This window comes from Neophocaena asiaeorientalis, unplaced genomic scaffold (genome assembly GCF_003031525.2).
Source record: "Neophocaena asiaeorientalis asiaeorientalis breed wild unplaced genomic scaffold, Neophocaena_asiaeorientalis_V1.1 scaffold50, whole genome shotgun sequence".
NCBI lineage: Eukaryota > Metazoa > Chordata > Mammalia > Artiodactyla > Phocoenidae > Neophocaena > Neophocaena asiaeorientalis.
The window spans coordinates 241,132-266,334 of NW_020172717.1; the positions used below are offsets into that span (position 1 = coordinate 241,132).

At 40.3% G+C, this 25,203-nt stretch overlaps 1 protein-coding gene across 4 annotated transcripts in view; it reads right to left on the bottom strand.

Moving 5' to 3' along the window:
• Positions 1 to 25,203, bottom strand: part of VEPH1 (ventricular zone expressed PH domain containing 1) — a 215,166-nt gene that overhangs the window by 12,487 nt on the left and 177,476 nt on the right. For all 4 annotated transcript variants that reach the window (XM_024740169.1, XM_024740167.1, XM_024740168.1 and 1 more), the window contains exon 12: positions 8,909 to 9,026. In XM_024740169.1, coding sequence (XP_024595937.1) covers positions 8,909 to 9,026 — 118 coding nt within the window. The remainder of the gene's footprint in view (positions 1 to 8,908; positions 9,027 to 25,203) is intronic.

Sequence of the window (25,203 nt, forward strand, 5' to 3'; positions counted from 1 at the left end):
GCGTTTTTAACAGGATCCCCAGGTTATTCTAACATAGCTCAGGAACTTCTAGGAAATGACAGTAGCCTCATGATAGATGACAGTAATAGGCCGTACAATACCCAAAATAGTAAAACTGCAAAACCAATAGTGGGAAGAAAATTGTTAGGACCTTTCCATAAAATTAAAGAATAGGACAGCAGTATAAGATCACATGCCTGTCCTTGGCTTAAGTTAATAGAGTTATAGAAGAAAATGTTCAGAATCAATGCTTGTTGAATTTGGCTTACTTATGGTTTCATCAGTGAAAGAAAAATTCTAAGGCCACTTGCCAAGAAGGTAACCTGCTCAGTAAGTTCTGAGCAGTAAGTATGGTCACCTTTGTGCCCTTATGGGAACCTATCAAAGAAGACTGGCCCAGACTTGCCCAGTAACGACTGATAGGGACCAATGGGAAAAGATCAGGGGTGGTAGAAATGAATGGAGAGAATTGCTCAACCTTATTCTTGAACTTTGAATAAAAAAGGGTTCCATACACACTTCCCATGTTGGTCCCATGCTGTCATCTCATTAATATGATGTCATGGATAGGTATTGCTGGCAACACCTGACCATAGGATTTTAGACAGTTTAAAATGCTGAGTGCTTTCTGCCATGGCCTTGACATTGTACAGCTTTCTTTGTATGGAAAAAAATAGATCTGACACACTTGTACCAGCTCTGTGATAAGGAGGGTCACCTTGCTTGGGCTGTACAAGTTGCACACGTTAGTCATTGTCCCACCTGAATGCACGTACATTCTTGGTGTTTAAGAGCATTCTAAGGTGTGCCTACACTGCTTTTGTGGAATTACTTAACACAATTTCCATCTGGTGTGGTTCAACACTTGGCCTCAAACCTTTTGGCAATAAATAGAAGTTTTACAATGTCTGCATTGGAAGCTTTATCTGTATCATATACACCATAACACTCTGTGAATCTGACATACATACATACACACACAATAACTACTCTCTGTTAAATAAAATGATCTCTCATAGTACTTTTGAGAAGAGCTTATTAAGAAAATACTGTTTATACAAAGAATACGTTTGGCACAAAAGCTACACTGCAAATGTCATCATATGAATACCTTGTTTCTCTTACAATGAATTATTGTGAATTCATTAATTTGTTTTTTGTCACCACTTGCCTAAGAAAAATTTTACTAAAAATTTTTTGAGAAAATACAAAATTGGTCATTCATTTATTTGGCAGATATTTATTGAGTATCTACTGTGTGCTAGGGGCTGAGGATAGATGCATGAGGGGGACTCCCTCCATAGAACTTGTTTACTGCAGGAAGTAGACATTAATCAGATAATCACATGCAAAAGCCAACCAAATTAAAGAGTAACAACAACAAAAAACAAGATGACAGGTATATCAAGTGTTATAGGGAGAGGCTCCGAAGTACTTTGAGGACCTTAGCATAAATCAGGAGGTTATAGAAAGGCAATGAATCTGAGTTGTAATGGGAAAGCTAAGATCTACATTAACTAGGTGATGAGGGGAGAAAGGGCACTCCTAGCAGAAGAACAGCAGATACAAATGCATAGTGGCAGGAAGAAGTGAGGTGAGTATAAGAAACTGAAAGGAGTTCTTTCTGGGCAGAGCAGAGAGGAGCAGATGGCACTGGGGACAAGATGAGGCTGGAAAGGCTGGGAGAGAACGTTGTATGTGAAGCTCTCAGGCACATGGTATGGAGTTTGGTCTTTAAGCTAAGAGCTGTGGGAAGCCATGGTAAGGTTTTATGCAGAGAGTGGTCCCATCAGATTTGTGCCTCGAAGAGGTCATTCTGGCTGCAATGTGGGAAGGAGGCTGGAAGGTCCAAGTAGCACAGTCAGGAGGCTATTGCCATTATTTTAGGTTAGAGGTGATGGTAGTTTGCTTTAGGGCAATGGAGAGAGGTGGACAGAGTTGAGCACAGTTGAGAAGGTAAATCCACAATACTGGGTGATAGATTAGATAGGGGTAGGAGAGAGGGCAGTGGGTCTCTGGCTGATGCATCAGAATGAGTGATGTTGTATTTACTGAAATGGGGAATGCTGGAAGAAAATCAAGTGTTGTTTGTTTTTTTTGGGGGGGGGAGGGGACAAGGGCGGGACCCTTATGAGTTTTAATTTAAATGAACTGAGTTTGAGATGCCTTTGAAGTACCAAGCAGGTGATGGGAGAAGTCAATCAGAGGAGGGGCCTGGACTGCAGATACACATTTGGGAGTTTTGTCATAGAAGAGGTTACTGAAGCCGCAGAAGCAGTGGAGATTGACAGAGGAGAGAGTTACAGTGAGGGGAAGAGAGGTGCTCTGACAATAAATAGGTGGATAGAGGAAGGTGGGCCTGGAAAGGAGGCTGAGAAGGAGTGTCCAGAGTAGGAGGGAGACCCAAGAAGTGCTGTCTCAGAAGGCAAAGCGAGAAATGTTTGAGGAAGGAGGAACTGGCCAACAGAATTGAATGCTGCTTAAGGCAAGTGACACAAGGACTGAACATACCCCGTGCCTGGGACCTGCGTGGCCTTAAATGACCACAGAGATAATGGGCTTAGAGGCCAGATTAGAGAGGGTTGAAGCAGGAGGAGAAGGAGGCAAGGAAATTCAGAGTGAGCAGTGACGGGACTCTTTTGGCTTTCAAGAGGAGGTGAGAGAGAGGCAGTAGGTAAAGGGAAAGGAGACGTTAAGCCAGTTGAAAGTGTTTAAAAGCCCATGGGAGTTAAAGTTGGAGGGAGACATTGAATAAAAAAGAGAGAAAGGGTAATCTACGCTGTGGAGTTTCTGAGAAGGTGGAAGGGATGAGATCCAAGGCAAAATATGAGGTATTTGATGACTTCATTCTCAGTGGCCGCTAAACGCACTTATATGTCTTTTACATAGGGGAGCTTGTGGCTGAAAAATAAATTTCATTCCTAATGTATTTGTATAGGTAGATAAAAAAGTAAGATTACTCTGAAAGGTGATGACTAGAGCTCTTTTAAAAGATATTAAGTTCTTTATTTTAGAAAACTACATAAAAATTCTTATGTCACTTCGAATCTGTAAAGTGGTAGAGACTGATTTATTCACTCTAGTCTGCCTTTCTAAAGCATGCTTCTCCTCCTCCATGGGTTGTCTTGACTCGGCTTATTCTCTGAGTGGAAGAGGACACATTTCAATGCCTGATGATTTGTTTGTGGGTAACCACAGAGCGATTCACGCTTTGCTGCAAGTAAACTTTCAGCCTATCAAGATAAGATTGTTGTTGACCCAATATGGAAAGGCAGAAGGATTAGGATAGTGACGCTGGTTGAAAAATGGAAATTAACCCCTGCAGGGTATTAGGCTACTGATCTTAGCTTATTTCTCATAGAGGCTCACAGGCTATTAGCAAGCTTACTATGAACTCTGTGTGTATTGAAACCGTTTAGTAAAATATTAAAATTGGGTAACCATATAGTGTTGAAACTTTGTACATAGCAACATTTTCTTCTTATAAAAGCTTTCTTTGCAAAAGCTGCTATTTCAAGGTTTCAGTTTAGTAAGTTATTTTTTTTAATTTTGAGAAAGAATTAGATTTTAAAGTTGCATTTCAAAACAAATCTTATTTCTTCTATCATCATCCTATCACTTTACATGATCCATGAATTACTCCATCATCCATCTATATGCCAAATACTTGTTAAATGCTACCATGTGCCAGGTACTGGGTAGGGCATACAAAGAAAAATAATGGATGGTTTTTCCACCTCTAGTTTACTGTCTAGTGGGAGAGACTGATGGCAATGTGCTGTGTACACTACAGAAGGTGTGGGCAGAGAACGGAAAGGACAGAGAGGAGAGAGTTTATTCTGTTGGGGTGGTGTGTCCCTGTACGCCAGTGTGTATGCACATGTGTGTGTGTTTGTATGTGAGTTTGAGAGAGACAGAGACAGAGACAGAGAGAGAATGTGAGTGTGGGAAGGCTTAACAGAGAGGCATAGAACAGGGAGATGGGAAGAGGGGAAAGGGAAAAAGATTTCAGGATAAGGATAATAACTTATCTGAGTTGATGAGCATGTATTTATTTTGTCATTAACTAATTCAAAGTATCTTTGAACAACAGTCTGGGGTTCAGTCTTATGAACCGAGACATTAACAGTATATACGTGTGAAAATGTGATGTTATCCTGCCCAACCACTGTCCTGTTTTTGGCACTCCAACCACATTTAACATGGAAGACAACATGCTCACACACTGTGGGAGGAGGGAAGGCATCATAAGACAAACCCAGTCACTGCATAAATCCAAAGTCGGTTTTCTTTTGTCGCCCTTAAAGTTCTGTGAAAGTTGGCACTAAAATTAAATGGAAAAGTTTCATACTAATGGACCCACAGGCTATTTATGTCTTATGAGTTCGGTCCTCAGAAGTCATTTAGCCCATTTTCTTTTTTTTTTCGCCGTGCGGCATGCAGGATCCCAGTTCCCTGACCAGTGATCGAACCTGTGCCCCCTGCAGTGGAAGCATGGAGACTTAACCACTGGACTACCAGGGAAGTCCCTAGTCCATTTTCACGTTGGTGTCTGGAGTGGAAAGCCATCTAGCTCACGCTGAAGGTGTCCAGCAAAGGAGAGCCACACTGCTGTTACCAGTTTCTAGTGTCTGAAGAATATCTCCTGACAGAGGTCTTTCTTATCCTGATAGCATTTTGAAACCATCTCTATTTGTCCATGTCATATAATGGACAGCATGTTCTTATAGCACAAATGTTTGAAATCAAGTTCTAAAGAGGAATCATGATAGTTGGTTGAAGTCTGTCTGAAAAAATGTTTTTCATTCTCTTTTATAACCTAAGGAGACCTCCTACAGACAATCACATTCAATATCTAAATATCCAGTGACTAAAAGAGTGATCACACTGGCGAGTGCTCAGATCTACAGAGGGAGACACAAGTGCCAAAACCAAGACATCTCTGAGTTGTTTTCTGTAGGGTGTAAGAACAAAGGCATCCCATGTGTCTCAAGAAACAAGAGTGAAAGTCACGATTTAGTTCCTCCTCTTCCTTTAAAAAAAACAATGTGACTGAATAGACAGCCAGATGTGTTCCAGGACAGTCCAGCTGATTAATTCTTACTGTTAACATGCACTAGCAGTTCCAGGACACAAGGATGACTGATAAAGGGATCTGTTTGGTTTTCCAGAAATAGATTCTGTTCTGTTTGATCTATTTGCTCAACCTCTATTCTCTCATTCATGTGGGGTAATAGGATTGGCAATAAACACCAACAAGCAAGTCTCTGAGGATTCTTGAGTTACTTCAGTGACTTTCTAACCTTCTACTCTGTACTTTTATAAAATGATTATCAGAAACTGAATCAGCAGTTGGAGGGATTGGAAATAGCTTCTACGTAACCATTTCCTACATGTAATCATTTCCCACACATTATCATACCAAAACCCCTGCTCATCTTTGAGTAGATTAAGTCATCAGAGAGGTATCAATAGATCACTCCTTGGTCTTTCCAATGCAATATAACATTATGAAATAATTGTTCTTGTAATTTTCAACATTCCATGTGCTTAACTTGGAATTGCCCTAGAGATTGAAATTTCAGGTTCAGGAATTAACCTGGATTAAAATCCTAGTTGTACCACTTAGTAGCTGTGTGACCTTGGAAAAAGTACTTAACCTCTCTCTGTGTTTCAGTTTCTTGATCTGTAAAATGGACTCAATAATGGTGAGAAAAATGCATGTAAGACTTAGCACATAGTTAGTATGATAAATGCCAGCAATTTATAATTTTAAGACCTTTACACTATGCTAGCATTTAGCTTCCTCTGACTTCACACCCAACTGGACAAAAAAATATTTTTCTGAATACCAAATAGTAAACTTCTGTGCATTTCTGTGTGTTGATGGTAGAGTTGATGGGAAGATGACTGGGAGTTGGCGGGGTGATGTGACTTTTACCCAAGGAGGAGACTGTCCTTAAAGTGACCGTGGAAGCCAGTTGATTTGCTGTCAATTTCTGGAGTCCCACAGTTTAGTTTACACATTATTAAGAAGGATTTATATTTCAGGATGACTTTCCTGATGTCTAACTGAAATTTTCTAATGGCCTCATTAGAAAATACTGGAACAACAAATATTTGAGAACATTGTACCATTTGCCAGTACCTTAAAAAAAAAAAAAATCCCAAATGCAATTTCTTCAGTCTTTTGTCCTAGGCACCAATTCTATCTCTTTAGATCCCTCCTCCCTGAGGCTGACAGGGCATCTGGGCCTTGCAGGAGCGCTCACCAAACCAGAGCAGTAACAGGACTTGGGCACAGTACATCAGGAGCAAAGACAGGGAAGCAGACTCTGATGTATATATGGTGACTTCTCTCAAAGAGGAAAGAAGCACCAACCTCCATTTACCAGACCCAGAATGCAATGGGTATGGTATAGTGATGTACTTGATATTATTAACACATAATCACAATTTTGAAACATTTTAATATTCAAGATGTATTTGACTTTTCCACTTCTAAGTATTATTCATCAACTCACTCAACAGGTATTTATTGCATGCTAAAAACATACAAGGAAGTATGTTAGATGTTTCCATATATGTCTTCTGGCCCTAACTGGATTATGAATCCTTTCAGAGCAGAGATATTGTACCTTATTCCTATTTTATCCCAAGGCTCAGCCTGGAGAAGACATTCAACCAACACAACAAACGTGCATTTCATAAATGAAAAATGGGACCCAAGTACTATGCTAGCTGTGCATAACCAAATAACAAAATATTTATTCCTTGGAAAAAAAAAATTTTTTTCCCCAATATTTATGTCTTGATCACCTTTAAACTTACAATTTAAGCATAACATGAATGCAAATATCATCCCTATGAATAATATATGTGTCAGCAGTATTATGTTAGACCTTTCACTTAAATATGTAATTTATATGCTATATAAAAATAAGAAAATTAGATCAACAACCTATATAAACTTTTCAGGGAGTCAAGAGTTTTTGGTGAAAATAATAATATAAAATAGGATTTCTCTCAGATTCAAATCCCCTTTCATGGAGCAAAAGGAAATGAGAAAAGAAACCTAAGCACGCTAAGTTTTCGGCACCAAACGTTTTGATTCAGTATGTTATGCTATAAAATATTTGGCCTTGTTTGAATTTTTATTGCTATATGTTCTCAGTCTATATTTAACTGTGAGAAACACAAATAAGAATGAGTGAATGTACAAAATGTTCTTTTCAAGTGCATGGCAGTGAATTTGAGAAAACATATATTAAAGGAGCACTTTGTGGTTTTAACTTGCAGGCCCTTTCCTGAGCCTCCCTTGGCCAGATACGATTCAATGTTTATTGAACTAAGGTAAGGACTCAGCTTACTTGGAATGAAATTCTTAAGGGCCCCTCAGAGCCACCTCAGATAAGCACCTTACTTCGCCACGATCTCAAATAAGGTTTCTTTTATGCTTTGTCTTTTTCACAGGTGAAATAAGGTCTAATTAGAAAGTTTCATAACGGAGACATTCAGTTCCTCAATTCCTTCTTTGCTCAAATTAACTTTTTAAAAATTGGGGCGTTCATTCTGGCATCAACTCAGACTTGGTCTGTAATCATCCAGCAATGTGTGCCTCACGAAGGCTGCTATCCTTAATGCCAGCTTCTTCCACCCATACCATCTCTGTGGGGTAATACATTTTAGTTGGTGCCTCTCTGAGAGCCCCTCACATTTCCATCTGGCCAAATAAACACATTTTTTTTCCCGATTCAGTCTCAACTTCTTGGCTGAGCAAGAGGATAGACTTGCCACAATGGATGATCTTTAAGATGCACAAAATCCCCCAATTCAAGGAATGGGTACAGGTGGTATAATCAACGGCTCTCTGGAGGATGGTTCATCTACAAAGTGGTTTGTGTTCAACAGTTCTCTTGGTCTAAACTGCAGCTCCTGAGCAGTGTCAGTGTTGAGAGCTCCATGCCTTCTAAGAGGGCACATTGGTGATAAAGTATTCTGTTCCCAAGGACAGCATAACTTTGTGAAGATTAGACTTTTTATCAACCTATTTCCACTGGTCAGACTGGGGCAAGCGTAACTGGGAGGGAGCATGGAGAGTTGGTTAAGAGCGTGGGCTCTGGAGTCAGATTGAGTTCAAATCCAGACGCTGTTAACTTATTACCTGTGTGACCTCAGGCAGTTCCCAAATCCCTCTGTGCCTCAGGTGCCCCATCAGTAAAATGGAGATAATATTAGTACTAGCCTTATGAGATTACTGTGAAGGTTAATGAGATACTGACATGTTTAACATAGAGCTTGGCTCAGATTCACCAACAATGATTATTTTTTAGGCAAGGTCAGTAGACCAAGTTCCTTGGGCAGCAGAAACGAAGGGAAGGGTAAATAACCAGCTATGAAGCTATTTCTCAAATAATTCCCTACTCTTTAAATGTCTCACTTTTCACCCAGTTCAATCATCAAGCACATATGTAAGGGAGGACTGCGAGATGAGGAGGCCTGTGCGACCATTCACTCATTTAGTGTGGTCTCGTTTCCTTGGGCTTCTTGACAGGATGCTTGTTTTTCTCTAACCCTCAGGGTCATCGGGGTCGAAATGAAGAATGTTTTCAGGGCAAAATGGCCAGTACCACTCTCTCCATAGCCATATAATTGTAGGCATTGTTTCTCTTGCTCATTTCTCATTTATGTTTCTCTCCCTTTCAACATCCTCCCTTTTTCTCACTCCCACTTTGGTGAGATACCTTTCTCAGCATGAAGCAGAGGCAGTCAGGCACACCTCTGTGCATTATGCCAACTTAGGATGTTTATGCAAGAAGAAAGCCAACCAGAACGGTGGGGATCATGCATCCCTGTAAATCCCAGGGGCACAAGTGATTCTCAGCAGCCAGGGGAGGGAGGCTCTTACCAGTTGCTTTCTCAGGGTTGTTGCACATGAAGCATTGCCACGCTCCTGCTGCTTCGCTGAAGCCAAACACGTCAAAGAACCTCACTTCTTCCAGATGCAGCTGTACCTGGTCCAGATCCTGTTTCAGGAACACAAAGCACAAAGAACATAAGTGGCTCTGCCTGCCACATAGCATTCTGCGAGGGGGAAAATGGGATATGGAAGCAGGACGTCCAGGGCTCAAATTCACTGCCAGGCACAAGGAAGGGGCATTGAGCAAACCTCTCTTGGCCCATTTTGGAACACAGCAGCCAGTTCAAACTCTCCCAGGGCAGTGCTCTTAAATGCGGAAGGCAGCAAGCATGGGCCCCAGGGCTGGGCGTCAGGTTGTGGGGAAGTGAAGTGGCCCAGAATTTTCTTACATCTAACAGCAGCTCCAGAATTTCTAAAAAGTTGGGGTATCCAAGTGGCAGTGTGGTTGAAAGGAATGCTTCTGGGAGACTTGTCTTTTATTTACACTTTACATAACATTGAGGATCAATTATTCATACCAAAAAATTATTTTTATTAGGTTGGCTTCACAGGGGGCTGATAGAAAATGTGTGAGAGGGTTTAATCCCTCAGCCCTTGGCTCCAGCCCTGTTTTAGTTTCATGCTTATCTTAAAAGTGGATGCAAATTTTGCATGCTAGTCCATTATATGGCTGCATTGGTTTTAATGGAAAATAATGCCGTAAATTACTTATCAGTAGATTAATTACCTTTTCCCCTCTAAATGGTTGAGTAGGATTGACACACCAAGAAGACCGACCCTGTTTTATGTGCCCTGTGGCAACCTGCCAATGTGCTCCTGTTTAAGAGGCAGAGGAGGGAGGTTCCATTACACTGTAAATGGGTGGAAAACTATTAGCTTAACCAAATTAAATAGCTCTACTATCCTCCGGAGGCTTTCCTATTATGTAAATGACTTATAGCCTCTGCTACAGAGTGGTCAGAATTGCACTCTTAAAAAGTTGCTTTCCTAGCAGGGATTTAATGTCTTTTCTAGCCTTGCACGTGCCCAGCTGATTTCTCTGTTTGTCGTCTATTGAGCTGTGATTTTATTTCCTTTCCTCTGGTCCACACACTCATCTTCTACCCATAGTAACGGCTCTTAGTATGCCCAAGAGCCAAGGGATGGAGGCATTGTTAGCCCTGCTTACAGCGGATCTAAAAGAGAGAATGATCAGTGGCTACCCAGATCCTACCTCAAAGTTCCCTGGGTCTGCCTTTCTTGACACAGGTGAGAAGTATGCTAAACTCTAAGCTCCTTGAGAGCAGAAACATATCTACTGCATTCACAAGTTATAACCCCAGAATCTAGTCCAACATCAAGAATGGATGAATATCATTGGTTTGCAGGACCAGTGCAAAGTTTTCCAATGAACTATACGAACAGTATTATGAAAATTTAAAGTGAATTCTTTTTCAGGAACATTTACACTCACTGGAACAAAAACCCAATGAAGGCAGGGACTTTGTTTTACTGGCTGCTCTAATGTCAGCACTAAAAATAAGCAAGCATTAAATAAATATCTGTGGGATAAAGAAAGGCATAAACTGGGACTAGAAATGAATTCTTTTTAGCATCCTTTATTAAGACTGTTACGGCTTGTGTTCTGGGATTGGACATTTTGGAGGCTCAAAATGCTGAATACAGTGTTTTGAGCTGCTAACATTTAATACCATCTTTTAGGCATTCCAATAGGCACTGTTTATAAAGAAATGTTGTTTTAGCAAAAGTGATGTTGAATGTGTTCAATGAAAAAAAGGAGATGTTTTAAAAAAGCATGTTTCCAAGATAAAGACTGAAGAAGCACCTGGGAGTTTTGTAGGTTTCAAAGGATGAAATCCATATTAAAATTTATGGAGAAAAAGCAGATGTTCATAAATATCAGTTTCAAAACTGCTAAGTCTCTGAAGTCTATACTTGGCCATTGGCATGCAGATCACTTCTCTATTTCCCACACAATTAAGGATCAATTTACCATTCACCACAAACACTGCTAGCAAACAAAGTACTTAAAATAATACTTAAGGGTTCCTTTATTTTTCCTGTTCTGAGACCAGAAGTGTCCCAGGTTGTTGCTCATAATCCACATGTGTCTTGGCAAAAAGTTACTTTAAAAGTTTAAGACAGATGGCAAGCGAGATCCCAGTGTTCAAGTTCTCAAGTCAAAAGCAGACTTACTTCTTCAGAGGATTTAGGTGTCGTGCAAAGGGGAATGAGTGAGGAAGTAGGTGGTAATTCTATGAACTGTTGAAGTTGGCAGTAACAGTCAACTTTGAATAGAGAGACAAATGAGACACAGGTAGTTCCAAACACTGGTGGAAAATCAAAGCAAAATAAATCACAAAACAAGCAAACACAAACCATCAACTCGTGATACCTAAACTTTTGGAATTTTGACTTCTTCAATGTGCTTGAGGTCATTATTTCTCTTTCCTACTCATCTTCTTTACCCTCCTGGGTCCTGTAGCTTCTCTAGGCCTTGCCCAGGAATTGCTGTACAGCTTTTTTTTTTTTTAAGGCAAGAGAACTAAAATTGATTTGGTTAGAGAATTACAAACTTCCTTTAAGACAACTAGACTCCAGAAGAGTAATAAAAATAATTTAGATCTAAGTAGGGTCACTCATTGAGTGTTTCCGTTCAATGGCATTGTGGTGGACAGACCCGAGGGTGACCTTTTAATAATTCCCACCTCCTGGTGTTCACCCTTTTGTATAATCCCTTTCTCTTAAGTGTGGGAGGGACCTGAGACTTGCTTTTAACCAAGAATATGGCAAAGGTGATAGAATATTAATCTCGTGATTGTATTATTATGTATCTCCTCCCTCCACCCCCAACACACACACACACACACAAAGCCCATGTAGCCAGCAGATGCACAGGGAAACTCTCCTGCTGGCCTTGAAGAAGCAAGCTGCCACACTGTGAACTGCCTATGGAGAGGGCCACATGGCTGGGAACTGTGGGTGGCCTCTAGGACCTAGAGGCCACCTTCAGCCAGTAATAGATCCGGCCCTTCAGTCCTACAACAACCCCTCCACCCTGCCAAATTTCTGCCAGCACCCTGAGCAAGCCTGAAAGCTGACCCTTTCCATTCGAACCTCCAAATGAGAATACAGCTCAGCCAAGACCTTGACTGCAGCCTTGTGAGACCCTGAGCAGAGAACCCGGCTACGTCACAAGCAAATTCCTGACTCAAGGAAACTGTGAGGTAACAAATACATGCTGTTTTAAGCTGCTAGGTTTGTGGTGGTTTGTTATGCAGTTTTAGGCATCAATACTGAGACTGCGCTCTGAAGGAGAAGAGGAGGTGACACTGCTGGCCAATTTTCAATGAAAATGATGCTTCTACTTAGAGGGGTCACATTCTTTCAAGTACACACCAAATCAGGCCTCAATAAAACCCAAAGAATATTGAAGTCCGTATTATTTCTGTTGACTTAAAGAAAAAAGATACATAATCATAGTAAGCATGCATTAAGAAGGATTTTCCTGATAAACACCATCTAATTCAAAAGGGGTAAAGGCCCTTGGAGGGGGAAAATGATGTTTTTAAAACAGCTGATTAAGTAAATGCTTGTCCAGTTTTAGAAAAAAAAGTCATTAATGGGAGTAGGAATTTGGAAAACTATATAAAAAGTCTCTTGCAAAGCCTAAGGGAAAAATATGCCAGGCAGCTTGGAAAGACGAGAGGATATTTACAACATTGTTTTGATGACAATGACAGCATGAGTCAATGCTATCGATTCTGTAAAAGTCCGAAGTGGATCTTATAACATGGTCTATGTACTGTGAGAAGGTATTGGGAAACAATTTTCCAGAAATCAGTGAAAGGATACATCTGGAAGAACTTTGGGTTCTGGCACATTTAAATTCTGTTCTAACTCTATTTTTGCACAGATAATGAAACGTAGGATTGCCTCACACGTTCTATGTGCCTATGGTTAATAGGATCAACTCTCGGCACATACTTCAAGCATGTTTTAAGAAATGTAAACAAGGGTTATTTTTTAAACAATCTTCAATATTTTCACAGAATAGTAACACTTTACGTCTTTATGGTTATTTCTAGTGCACATGTTCTAACTGTATGTAGTTCAGGGTGTGAAATAAACTTATTGAGGGAAGAAAATTAATGATTCTTCTCTATATTGTTCATCTTTATGTTACTCATGTTGTCCTACATTTTGTAGTCATACTGTCTTGTAAGAAACACTGCATGTGGAATGAATAAACTAACAAAAGAGACACTAAAGAATATTTATGCTCTAATTTTAAAAATTTATTTCAATTTCTGAGAAATATCACTGTTGAGTTTAATTCCTATCACTTAGAATTAAGAGCACCTGGTGTCAGGAACCAAAGACAAATAGATGAAGGAGACACAGTCCTGTACTCCAAGGACATGAGAAGACAATCTGCTGGGTCCACAGTATTTCTCACAGAAGGAAACTAGAACACACCTTTATTTGTGTTTGGCTGTGGTTATTATTAACCTTCTTCTGATGTGACTTTTTTGGCTCTCAACTGGATTAAAGTTCCTTAACAATTTCTATATTATTTTGTAGCTTATTTCTATATTATTATATTTCTATATTATTTTGTAGCTTCTGAAATTAATTAGCATAGCACTCTGCCCATAGGAGCTGTTCAACGAATTTTTCTAAATTTTTGCTAATTGAGCCACATTTATATCAGCAGTGGCATTTAGATTTTCAATTTTCATGTCTATTCAGTTATGACTATTAAGCTCTTTTAGAACATATTTACTTTAAAAAAAATACCTGTCTCTATTTATATTACAGGAATTCATTTTATTTAACTTTATAAAACAAGTTTTTAGAATAAAATGTAGTAATTGAAGAAGAATGTTTGCCTGAATCCATCAACATAGCATGTTGACTGCTTGTTTTCAAGACCCTCAGCTTTTCCAGATCTCCAGTTCTCAGGAGGTATGGGCATCAGGAATCCTGGGGAAATTTGTTACAAACATCATATACAGGTCTGCCTCTGGAAGCCTAACCCAATAAGTCCATGTTTGGGCCTGGTAATCTGCATTTCTAAACAAGCTCCCCAAGTTATTCTGGCATGCACTGACTGGGAAATTAATTCTACACCCTTGGGAACAGAGGTGGGGATGGCTGATCTGTCTCCATTAATTGGTATTTGAGGAATTTGTCAATCCTCATGTGCATATGTTCATACTTTTCCACAATAGTTTGGTTTCATACGACAAAATACATAATCTGGTTGCAAGAGCAAAAATTCCACTCTTGATAATCAGAGATGTTTTTATTCCAAATTTTGCAATACAGAAGGAAGAGTTGAGGCATGAATACTGAACTTGTTGGGACTTATCTGAAACTTGGCAGGAGGTTGGGATGTGTGAGGAGGGAGGTGGGTAACAGCTGGGAGACAGATTCTGAGCAGAGGTGGCAAGGATGCTGACCTGGAAGAACTCACAGTGTGCTCCAGTATTCAACATGGATGTCGTACATGTGCTACATTCCATTGTCTCTCCTTTTTCCATCCCAGATTAGGAAAAGAACCCTAAGTACACATGAGTATTTGAGGTCAAAGTGGCAAGCTTTATACTATCACTGCAGATCATGAAATAGACTTGACCTTCTTCCTATCTTTTGAATCCCAGTGTGTTAAGAAGAACTGAGCTGCTTCCTGGCAAGTCATGACAATTCTATGGTTCTGGCTCCAAGTGGCTGGAAGAAGGCACCCATGTTTGATTTATTTCAGAGAGATGTTTTGAAGAATTCTTTCATTCAAGAACCAATAAATATGATAGAATATTTGATTTGATTCAAAAAGCCAAATTTTCACACTCACCTAAGGACCAAAAAAAGTGATATTTTTGATTACAGAATGTTGGCAGTAAGCATGACAAGAGTTTAAATAAAGTAGTTTATGGAAAAGTTAATATAAGCATATATGCATTGAGTCAAAATAAAGGTGGCAAATTGGGTGAAGCTTCATAAATATTTGATAAACCCATAATTAATTTCTTGAAGGATCCAATTTGTTTTATTTTTTTCCCCAGTGGTTAATTTAATTTATTTAAATTAATTTTTCTTGGAGTATAGTTGATTTACAATGCTGTGTTAGTTTCTGCTGTATCAATTTCTTTTAAATTTTAGCCCATTAAAACCAGCAAAGTATTTTTTATCAGAGTGGAAGCAAGGGAAAAAGACTACCAATGTTCAAATGTCATGAAAATGTTGGCATTTCTACAGGGTGTCAGCAGTAAATGTAATCACCAGAACTACTGGCAATGAAAGCCTGCATTCCCATGGGACCTCCTTTCATATTGGAAAACAAAGAATTGCAGTGATTTTTTTTTTTTTCTAATCAGTGGTTGCCACCTGCATTTAACAACTACGTATTGAGCATCTGGTACTAGTATGTATTACTATGTGTACTAGACCATAGAGGTGCTGAGGTGGAAAAAGCTCATTCGAGAGGCTTTCTTTTTCTTCATTTGGAATCCATTAGTGAGATAATCATACTTCTCAGCTCTGTACATTATTTTGTTGGGGGTGAGGTCCTTCTCTTGCTGTCTTAATTTTCTTCCTTTATCCCTGATACTGCTCTCATTCTCAGACTCTCCCCCCATTTCCCCTTTATATAAGTTCTCACTCTTTGGGGTTTGATATGTCTTTGAACAGATATGTATTCCTGAAAAATATGGAGCAATGCTTAGGGTATTTGTCATTTTCATAAATACATTACATCATAGACCACATTCTATTTCTCGCTTGTTTCACTCAAGATCTCTACAAGGTTTTGTATGTGTATTTAGTTTGTTGCCTCTACTGCTGTAATGTGATTTACTAGTGCATTTTCACCACCCACCACATTTTATCTAACCATTCTCCTAAGTATGGGCATCAAGGGTGCCTCCACCTTTGCACCTAGACGGACCATGCAACAATGAATATTCTCATCATACATGTCCCCTTGTGGACATGAGCAAGAATTCTTCTGGGATAATCATTCAGGAGTGAAACTGCTGGATCATAGGGTATGTGTAAGAATATAGAGAAAATATTTTTATGGTTTTGCAGAGTTTGGGCTTTCTGAGCAAATTTTACTGAAACTTGGGACCTGGGTTAAAAGAAAAAGCTTTAGAAGTGAATTCATAACTAATCAGAAAGTGAGAGACCATCTAGAGAGATTTATCTTCCCAGAAGTATGTGTTCATATTTCAAGGTGGGGATGAGACCCAGGATTTGGAGACATCCCTGGGTTATCAAGCTGGAGACACTAGTCTTGTCCTCTCCATGGAGCGATTTATCTGCATCCAAAAGTTAAGAGTAAGAACCCAGCATCCTTCCCAAGGAGCAAAGATTTTTCTCCTCTTCTTTCAGATGAGTGGGGGCGTTGTCCCTCCCCTATGTAAATATCCAGATTCATGTTTTCATGGTTCCTTACCTATAATGCAGACCTTGGTATGTGTAGGATGACATGTGGTTCTCATCGTGTTGCCTGAGGGTAAACAACTGAGGCAAAGGGGAAGCGGTGAGGTTATCCGTTGTAAATAATAATAATCTGCTCTGCTCCAGAAACCTTGTTTGCATGACACATTAAAAAATTTAACATTATGCATATCTTTAACTTCTCTAGGTTCTGATAAATTGCTTTTCAGGATGGCTGTCCAATTTACATTCCCACCAGCACAGCATGAGGAAGTCCTTTTCCACATCACAATAAGGGACTTTCTAGACTCTGAAGTTTCTTGAGGAATTTCTATCCAACAACCATTTCTAATGCCTGAAATAGGCCATGCTTTTGGTGACCACAGTCACCGTGGTTTGATTGCATCAGGGGCTGGCAACAGTCTCCAGTGGCTTCCAATACCACTGTTTCTTAAACCATGGGGAAAATCAACCACACTTCTGTACAAAACACTGTATTTTTTTCTCTACCTTTATTGCCTTTTGCTGTCATCAGAAGCATTCCAGGTTCTGGGCATCAGACCACCCTTTTTGGGTACAATTATTTTAATACACTAGGGCATATCAACATTTGGCCAGGGTCTAGTTTTATTTTAAGAATGATCATTCTGTCGACTTGTTTACTACTTGGAATAGTGATCAATGGGATAAAACTGACTCTTATCATGGACTTAAGGAGAAGGCATTGTTTCCCATGATATGGGAATTTCAAGTGTCTCCGTTTAGTCTTTCAACAGAGCACAGTGCTAAGCACTGGTGAAGCAGTAGAGATCAAGGCAGATGGGATAAGATGAACTACTCCTCAGTAGAGAAAGGGATAAAGCAAACTCTGGTCTATTTACCCAATGGAAAATTCCACATGAGCTAGATCTACATGTATGAACAGACATATTTTTAAAACACAGAAAGCATATTACGAAAGATGTATGCAATACAGTAACACATATGTAAAATTTTAAAACAATGGTGCAAAACATTCACGGAAATAATACACACTGACCTCAGGAGAGTATTTGTAACAGTTTCCTTCATTTTGTAAAGGAAAATATTTGAAGTAAATATGGAAGAAATGTAAACACCTCTTCTATCTTGTGGTGGGAATGGATGTCATCTTTCTGCACTTTCCTGAATTTGTCAGTTATTTCATAATCAAAAATAAATAAAAGTGAGGCAGACAACACAGTTCAGTGAAGCAAAGAGACTGGCAGGGGTTAGAATCTGTGAGGAACAAAGGTTCTACATGTGGGGAGGATTCCTTGGTGCCCTTCAAATCCCTTGTAGAAGGATCTCCTCATTTTGCCCGTATGAGGCTGGCCTCAGTGGTGATGGTCGTTAAAGGACCATTTATTTCTCTTGATTTTTGCATTTATTCTTGTTGGGTGGCTCCATATGAAAGCTTCTTTTACTCTAGCTCTTCAAACTCAGAGACAAAGACATGAAATGCAAAGTGTTTGAAATATGTTCTACTGTTTTGTTTTAGAAAACAAACCAAACCTAAAAAACACTGGCACCCAGTTCTACGGTAGGGAAGTGTTACAGAATGGGTTAGATGACACAAGTGATACTTAGAAATAAGGTTCTTCTCTGCACAGTGGGATGGTATAAAGAATGTAGGTTTGGGAGCCAGAAGATCTGAGTTTGAGCCCTGCTACTGTTATTCACTAGCAGTTCTTGGGAAATATCTTAATTTCTCGGGGCTTTCAATGTACTTCTCAATCTGCACAATGACTGTGATCCCTAAGCTGCCTCCTTCAGAGAGCTGTTGCCACAAACCAATTCATGGATAACTATGCTACTTTGTAAACTGTAGAGAAGTAATACAAAGTAGTGATAATTATGATGATATGAACAGAGTAAGATAAGACACTCCTTTTTATGCGTATAAAATATACAGTGTTTTTGTCTCAGCTAGATAAATATATGTAAATCTTTCTGAAATGAATGACTTGTTTAAGAAACACTGATATCAGGCGTCTGAGAAACATATTTCATTTTCTAAAGGCAAGTAACATATTTATCTGCCTGTTTTCATTAGTTTGTTGTCAAACCTACGAATATTGGGTATAATGAGATGCAAACATAGAAGGATGTAATGCAACGTGAACACTTGAAAGGGTGGTAATGACGTGTGCATGTCCGACGGGGCCACAATGAGATGAGCAAATAGAAATGCACATAGAAATGTGCCTGGGCAGTGGGGTAATGAGATGCATAAATGGTTGGATGTAATGATAAAGGCATTTGCGGGGGACGTAATATGATTTATAAATGGAAACATTAAATAGGGAGGGTGGAAAGGGCAGGTTGTGATAAGCAGCAGAGTGAAAGAATGCAGTGCTGTGTATGAATGGGGGAGCTAATAATATGTGCATGATGAGGGTGTAATGAGATACACCCTCATAATGGCATAATGAGGTTCACAGATGGAGGGATGTAATGAGCTGTGCAGAAAGGAGGGAATAATGACAAGCATAAAAGGAAGGATTTAATACTATGAATAAAGAAATGGGTGTAAGAAGATGTGAGGACTGAAAGGAGGAGCAGAACAAAAAAGGGGACCTTGGTGAAGGGATGGGAAATAACAAGGTGGCAAACGGAGCACTCTAATGAGATGCTGAGATTAAAGGGTGCAGTGAGGTGTGCCCACTTAGAGAATAATTAGACACACACATAGGGTTATAATGAGGTATCTGAGCCCTGCTCAGACACAGACCATAGCACTCAGTTCTTACAAAAGGAGTGAAAATGGAAAAAATTCAAAGCAGGGCCATAAATATATCTAAATTGTTACAAATCCAAAAAGAGAAAACTAAACAGGTGATTTAACCACAGTCTGGAAGTTTATGAAGTAATGGTTTTATAGGTGCTGTCTATGGGGCACTTACTCTGTGCCAGTGCTCTGCTGGGTGCTTAACTAACTAAATGCATCATCTCATTTTCCCTTCCTAGCAGCCCTACGAGGCGAGTGGGTTTCCGTGAGGTTAACCAACTTGAGCAGATTCCCAGAGCGTGTTGGTGGTGGAGATGTGATTCAAGCCAAGTCAGCTGGATTCCAGGTGCCTTTGCCTCTTTTCTGGTGTTTCTGTAAGAGTAGACTGTGGGACATACTGCCTCAGAATCTCCTGGATCGTTTGTCTACGATGCAGATTCCCAGGCCCACCCAAGCAAGTACCCCTTGCAAGATCTGCAGAGGCCCCAGGAATTTGCAGTTAAACAAGCTCTCCAGGGACTCTTGACGTGCTATGGTCCGAGAATTACTCAGTGAAACCAGCACTGGAGTGACGGTGTTCTAATGCTTCCCATTAGCTCTGGGGAAAGATCACGGAGAAAGGGGCTTACGTGCAGTGTGGGCGGCTGCGATGGCTACAAGTGGGACTGGGCAAGGAATTACCAGACCCTGGAATGAGGCGTCAGATGATACTCTGGACTGTATTTAGCGGAGGACTTAAAAAAATGGCTCCTTCCCCTCAGACTGGTCTTCATTAGGAGCCCCAAATTATATTGAAAATAGCATAAAAATTCAAAGATGTACTGAAAATAATTAGACTCTAGGAAATATTTGTTTACTGAATTTAAAAATATGAAGATTACTCCACAGTCTGTGACCTCTGAGGGAAAGAGGGTCATGTGTTCTTAGGACCAAAAGTTTGCCAATCTACATGCAACTTTCAGGGTCCTTAAAAAACAAAAAAAGCCAATAGTGCCACTGATTCTTCTCCTTCTTGATATGTCTAGTATTGAGATATATAAATTGCTATGATTTTTTAGATTAAAAAAACCCAGAATTTATATCTTGAAATGAGTCTTAAACTTGGATGATGACACACGTTTTAGTGACACAGCCTCTGCCTTTTTAGAAGTCTGTTTCGGAATTGTTTTTAGAGTATATTCGTGAGCCACACATGAAAAAGTTTCATTACTTTACTGAAGTCCAACTTTTAACTTGGAAACTATTATTCAGGTTTTCAAAAATATATTTATTTGTTTTTGGCTGCATTGGGTCTTCGTTGCTGCGTGCGGGCTTTCTCTAGTTGCGGTGAGCTGGGGCTACTCCTTGTTCCGGTGTGCGGGCTTCTAACTGCGGTCTTGTTGAGCACGGGCTCTAGGTGCACAGGCTTTGGTAGTTGTGGCTCAGGGGCTTAGTTGCTCTGCGGCCTGTGGGATCTTCCCGGACCGGGGCTCGAACCCGTGTCCCCTGCATTGGCAGGCGGACTCTCAACCATTGCGCCACCAGGGAAGCCCTATTACTCAGTTTGAGTAGTCTCCTTTTATAAGAGACTTAAGCCTGGATACATTTTGGCTATTGTGAAAATAAAGCTCATTCTCAAAAGATGAAAGCTTTGTCATTCATTTTGTTGAGAGGGGTCTTGCACAGGAAGTGCAGGAAAACAATACTAGTTCCGGTTTATTGAGCTCTTACTATGTATGTCCCGGTCACTGTACAGTGATTTTGCATATATTTCCAAATCTCATAACACCCCGGTGAACTGGGTACTAGTGTTTAGTGCACTTCGCAGGTAAAGAAGATGAGGCACGGGGGAATTAGATAAAAGAACTGGTAAGTAGTGAAGCCAGGATTCAAACCCAGGTCCTGAGCTTCAAACTACTACGCTTCCACCTTGCTTGAAGAGAGGTGCTGTTTTTGTCTACTAGCTCAGTGCCCAGTGTCTGTAGGCATTCATACAATATCCATGATAGCATCAAGGGAAAAAGAATAAGATTGTACTCATGCACTGATTATTTAAGAAAAGAATCTAAACCACTATTGAATTAGAACAGACATTTTAGAGGGACTGCATACCTCTGTTCCCCCAGGAATAGAGGTATTTTGTTAACTATTTTCTGAAGGGTTTTTCTTTTTTTAATTTCCTTGACTGATGCAGAACATCTGGCTGACTGTGAAGGAATGTTCACTACAGTAGTAAAATTGACATGCTTCATTATAAGACAGTCTGGCTTGTGAAACATGAAGGAAACACAATACGTGTGATCAGCCAGGATTTAAAATAAACCGAGAAAATATTTATGCCGATTTTAATTTCTTTAAAAAAGCTTATGTACAACATAAGCACAGTATATGTGAATGGTGGTTAGGGGGATATTACTGGTGTGTATTAATTAGCCAAGTAAAAGGGTAATAATTTTCTAGTTTTTTAATAGTGAATGGAACTGTCACTTAGGTTTAATGTGTTTACAAAATCATGTGCAATCACTTAATATAATGAGTTGTCTGTATGGAATTGTTTAAATGAGGGGCTCAATTAGATTGTTATAATGTATAGCTGTTAAGGGGAAAAAAGAGTGAATCCAAATGAAGGTAGAGACAGAATTTAGGGAGGCAAAGTTTAAAATCTGGCTGGACTTCCAAACTCAGTGGTCCTAAGACATCAATAAAAATCATGCTTATAAAAGTTCCAGAGGATGTGTCAGTTCTCAAGGAGTCTGTTCATCTTCAAGCCTCTCCTCTTATGTTCATCGCGGTAATCCCAGATGAACTATTACGTGGCTATGGTGAAAGAGTGCAAGTCCACTGATACTAGATAAACTGATAAAAATTCATCTTATGCTTAAGCTGATGCTCAAGCATTGAGTATTACCAATACTTAAGCATTGGGAAATGCTTCCCAGCATCGCAAGCCTTATGCACAGAGCACGGTGTAAACGTGGCCGTAGTCACATTTAGCCTCATCTGGCCTCTCAGCTGTTGTCTGTCTGCCTTCACTTTGGTGAGGAGCTCATGCATGAGCTTCTGCCCTTGTTTCCAAGGGGAATGGTAGAACATAGGTTGGTGCTGGGAGAAGTAGAGGGGTCTTGTGAAGAGAAGCTCAGCACAAATCCATTGTCTTCATTCAGAAAATAACTTTGCTTTTTTCTGGGCTCTAAAGACCATCTTTCTGTTTCTCAAGTGGAGTCTCCTAGGTGTAGACTCTTCCTCTTCAGCATAAATCTTTTCTTTGGTCTACATCTTTTTTTTTTTTTTTTTTGCGGTACGCGGGCCTCTCACTGCTGTGGCCTCTCCCGTTGCGGAGCACAGGCTCTGGACGCGCAGGCTCAGAGGCCATGGCTCACGGGCCCAGCCGCCCCGCGGCATGTGGGATCCTCCCGGACCGGGGCACGAACTCCTGTCCCCTGCATCGGCAGGCGGACTCTCAACCACTGCGCCACCAGGGAAGCCCTGGTCTACATCTTTACCCTGTATCTTCTCAAACATAGATCTCCCCTACCTTGAAACTTTTCACCATTTCATTACCACTCAACCAAAAGACAAAAGCCCAAGCCTGGATGAACTCCATTTTAGCCCCTGAACAGCTGATCACTGCTGGAGAAAATCATCTGTCTGTTTTAGTTTAAATCTGTTATCTCAGAACCCAAATGGATGTTCCTTGTTGCCAGACAGTCCTGCCATCTTTCTCTAGCAAATTCATGGTTCCTTTCTGTGAGAATTTCATTTCAAACTTTCTCTTTCCTCAAACCTCCTACATTCCATTCCTCCTTCCCTGACTCCACATTCAGCTGATGGCCTCACCTCTTATTTCATTGAAAAAGATGAAAAGCCATAAAAAAGAACTCACTCATCTTCTCACCACCAAATCCACTAATTGACCTGGGCCTGTGTGGAGTCCTTTTTCCTCTCACCTGCTCATCATTCTCGCCCTCTCTATTGTTTTATCCCAACAACTTATAAAGGTGATCTGGGGGCTTCCATTTTCAACCATCTCCACACTTCCTCCATCACCAACCCATTCAGCACCATACTTTTAAAATGGCTCCCTACATGTTCTATGTCTCCTTCCTCATTCTTTCTTTCTCAGTTCTCCACTGACTCCTGTTTGAACCCTGCTCTTAAAGCTCCAGTAAAACTGCTCTAATTTGCCAAATTGGACGGATGCTTATCTGTACTTACCTTCCTTGATCTGGTTGCCAAATTCCATCCAATTCCCTTTTCTTTCTTTCTTGGACTCTCTCTTGAGATATGTGACCTCTACTCTTTCTGGGTTTCTTTTGTCTCTCGGCTGTTCTCTGGCCTCAATCCTGAACAGGGTCCTTTCCCTCTTTGTGCTCTCTTCCCAGATGGCTTTAATCTTCCCATGGCTTTCATCGTCTCTGTGCCAACAATGCCCTCATTTATATTTCTGGCCTAAACCATTTCCCGTTTGCCCACTAGACGATTCCACTGGAACATCTCACAGGCATTTTAAACTTAAGATGTTCGAAAGTCTCCCTCACCTTTACACCCCACTCATTTACCTCCAAAATTTATATGGAATGTGTCATTTATTTCTATCCCTCCAGGACCATCCCAGTTTTAACTACTCTTTTTCTCTCATCTGGATTAGCAATAGTTTCCCTTGTGATCTCCACGATACTTTTGCCCCTTTCCGATCTAGTCTCCACACAGCAGACTGAGTGATCTTTTGAAGACAAACTGGGTAATGTCTGCTGCTCAAAACTCTTGGGTGGCTTCCCACATACTGCAATAAAATATCTTTGCCATGGCTTAAGAGGCCAGGGGTAAATTCCCCCAGACCAACTCTCAACCCCTTAATCTTCACTCTCCCTTTGTTCACAGGGCTCAACCCTGACCCTTACACTCCTTCCAACACTGTGGAAGGGGAGTGAGTTGACTCCTGCATATGCATGACCATTCACTGGGATGTAGGAAGAGGAAAATGGAATTTCCACATTCTTTTTCATCTCCTCCTTTACAATTTCTGTTTTTGAATATGTTTTCTAATGGAAATAATGAGTATAATACATGTATATAATTTATAAGTAAATAAAGATAAACATGGAGGGTGCTCACTCTAAAAATTTTTCTGATTGGATGTGTGATTTAAATTTGGAGAAGAATGCTCTAATATGCCAAGGTTTTGACTTTCTTTTTAAATTCTTCTTCTTTTGTTTTTTGTTTGTTTGTGTGGGTGTGTGTTTTTAATCTCAAAGCCTTTATGCAAATAGGCTCCTTTGCCAGGAAAACTTGGACACCAGCTCAGAGAAGACTTCCCTGACCATCCGTCAAATGCCCTCATCCTTCATCTCTATCTTCAGGCATTTTATGCTTGCACAGCATCTGTCAGTGTGGAATTGTGTATTTATTTACGTGTACATTACTTGTCTCCATGGGGCAGGGTGTGGTTTAGGTTCGGTCTCTGCACAGTACTTGGCACAGAGCAGGCATTTGTAAAAAATATTTTTAACTGAATGAATGAACTTGAGTCATATTTACCATGACTTCGCTGAGACTTTTGTCTCTTCCATGTTACTGCTCATGTCATTTCTCCATACATGGAACCACTTTCCTCTTTCTTTTAAAAGCCCAGACCTTGTATTTTAATGTCTACCATTCCCCCCAACTTTGCATCTGCATCCACACTCCACCCTCAATCTGCCCTCCCAACCCCCTTGCCTGTGGTTTCCTATCATGACTTGCATTCCCATGGAATTTACCCCATAATCAATGGATTTACCACTTGCCCAGCTTCTTTGGATGGATGCTTATTCACACCTTCTTTTTATCTCTTTACCTCACCTTTGCTTCTTAGATATGCCTATCAGGTTTTCCTGGTTCTGAGCTCATAGCCTGAAAGCCTAAGAGCCCTCCACCCCATCTAGGCTTCTGAAATCTCGAACCTAATTTCCATCTACCCCATTATTATCTTGCTTGCTCTGAAAGGGAGATTCAACACAGCTAACCTCTCTGAGACACCTGGGTTCACACTGTTCTCTTTTGAGGCTGGCCTACCAACACTTGTCACTTATATCACACATGTACACTTGAATTTCTGGTAAGATTTTGAAGT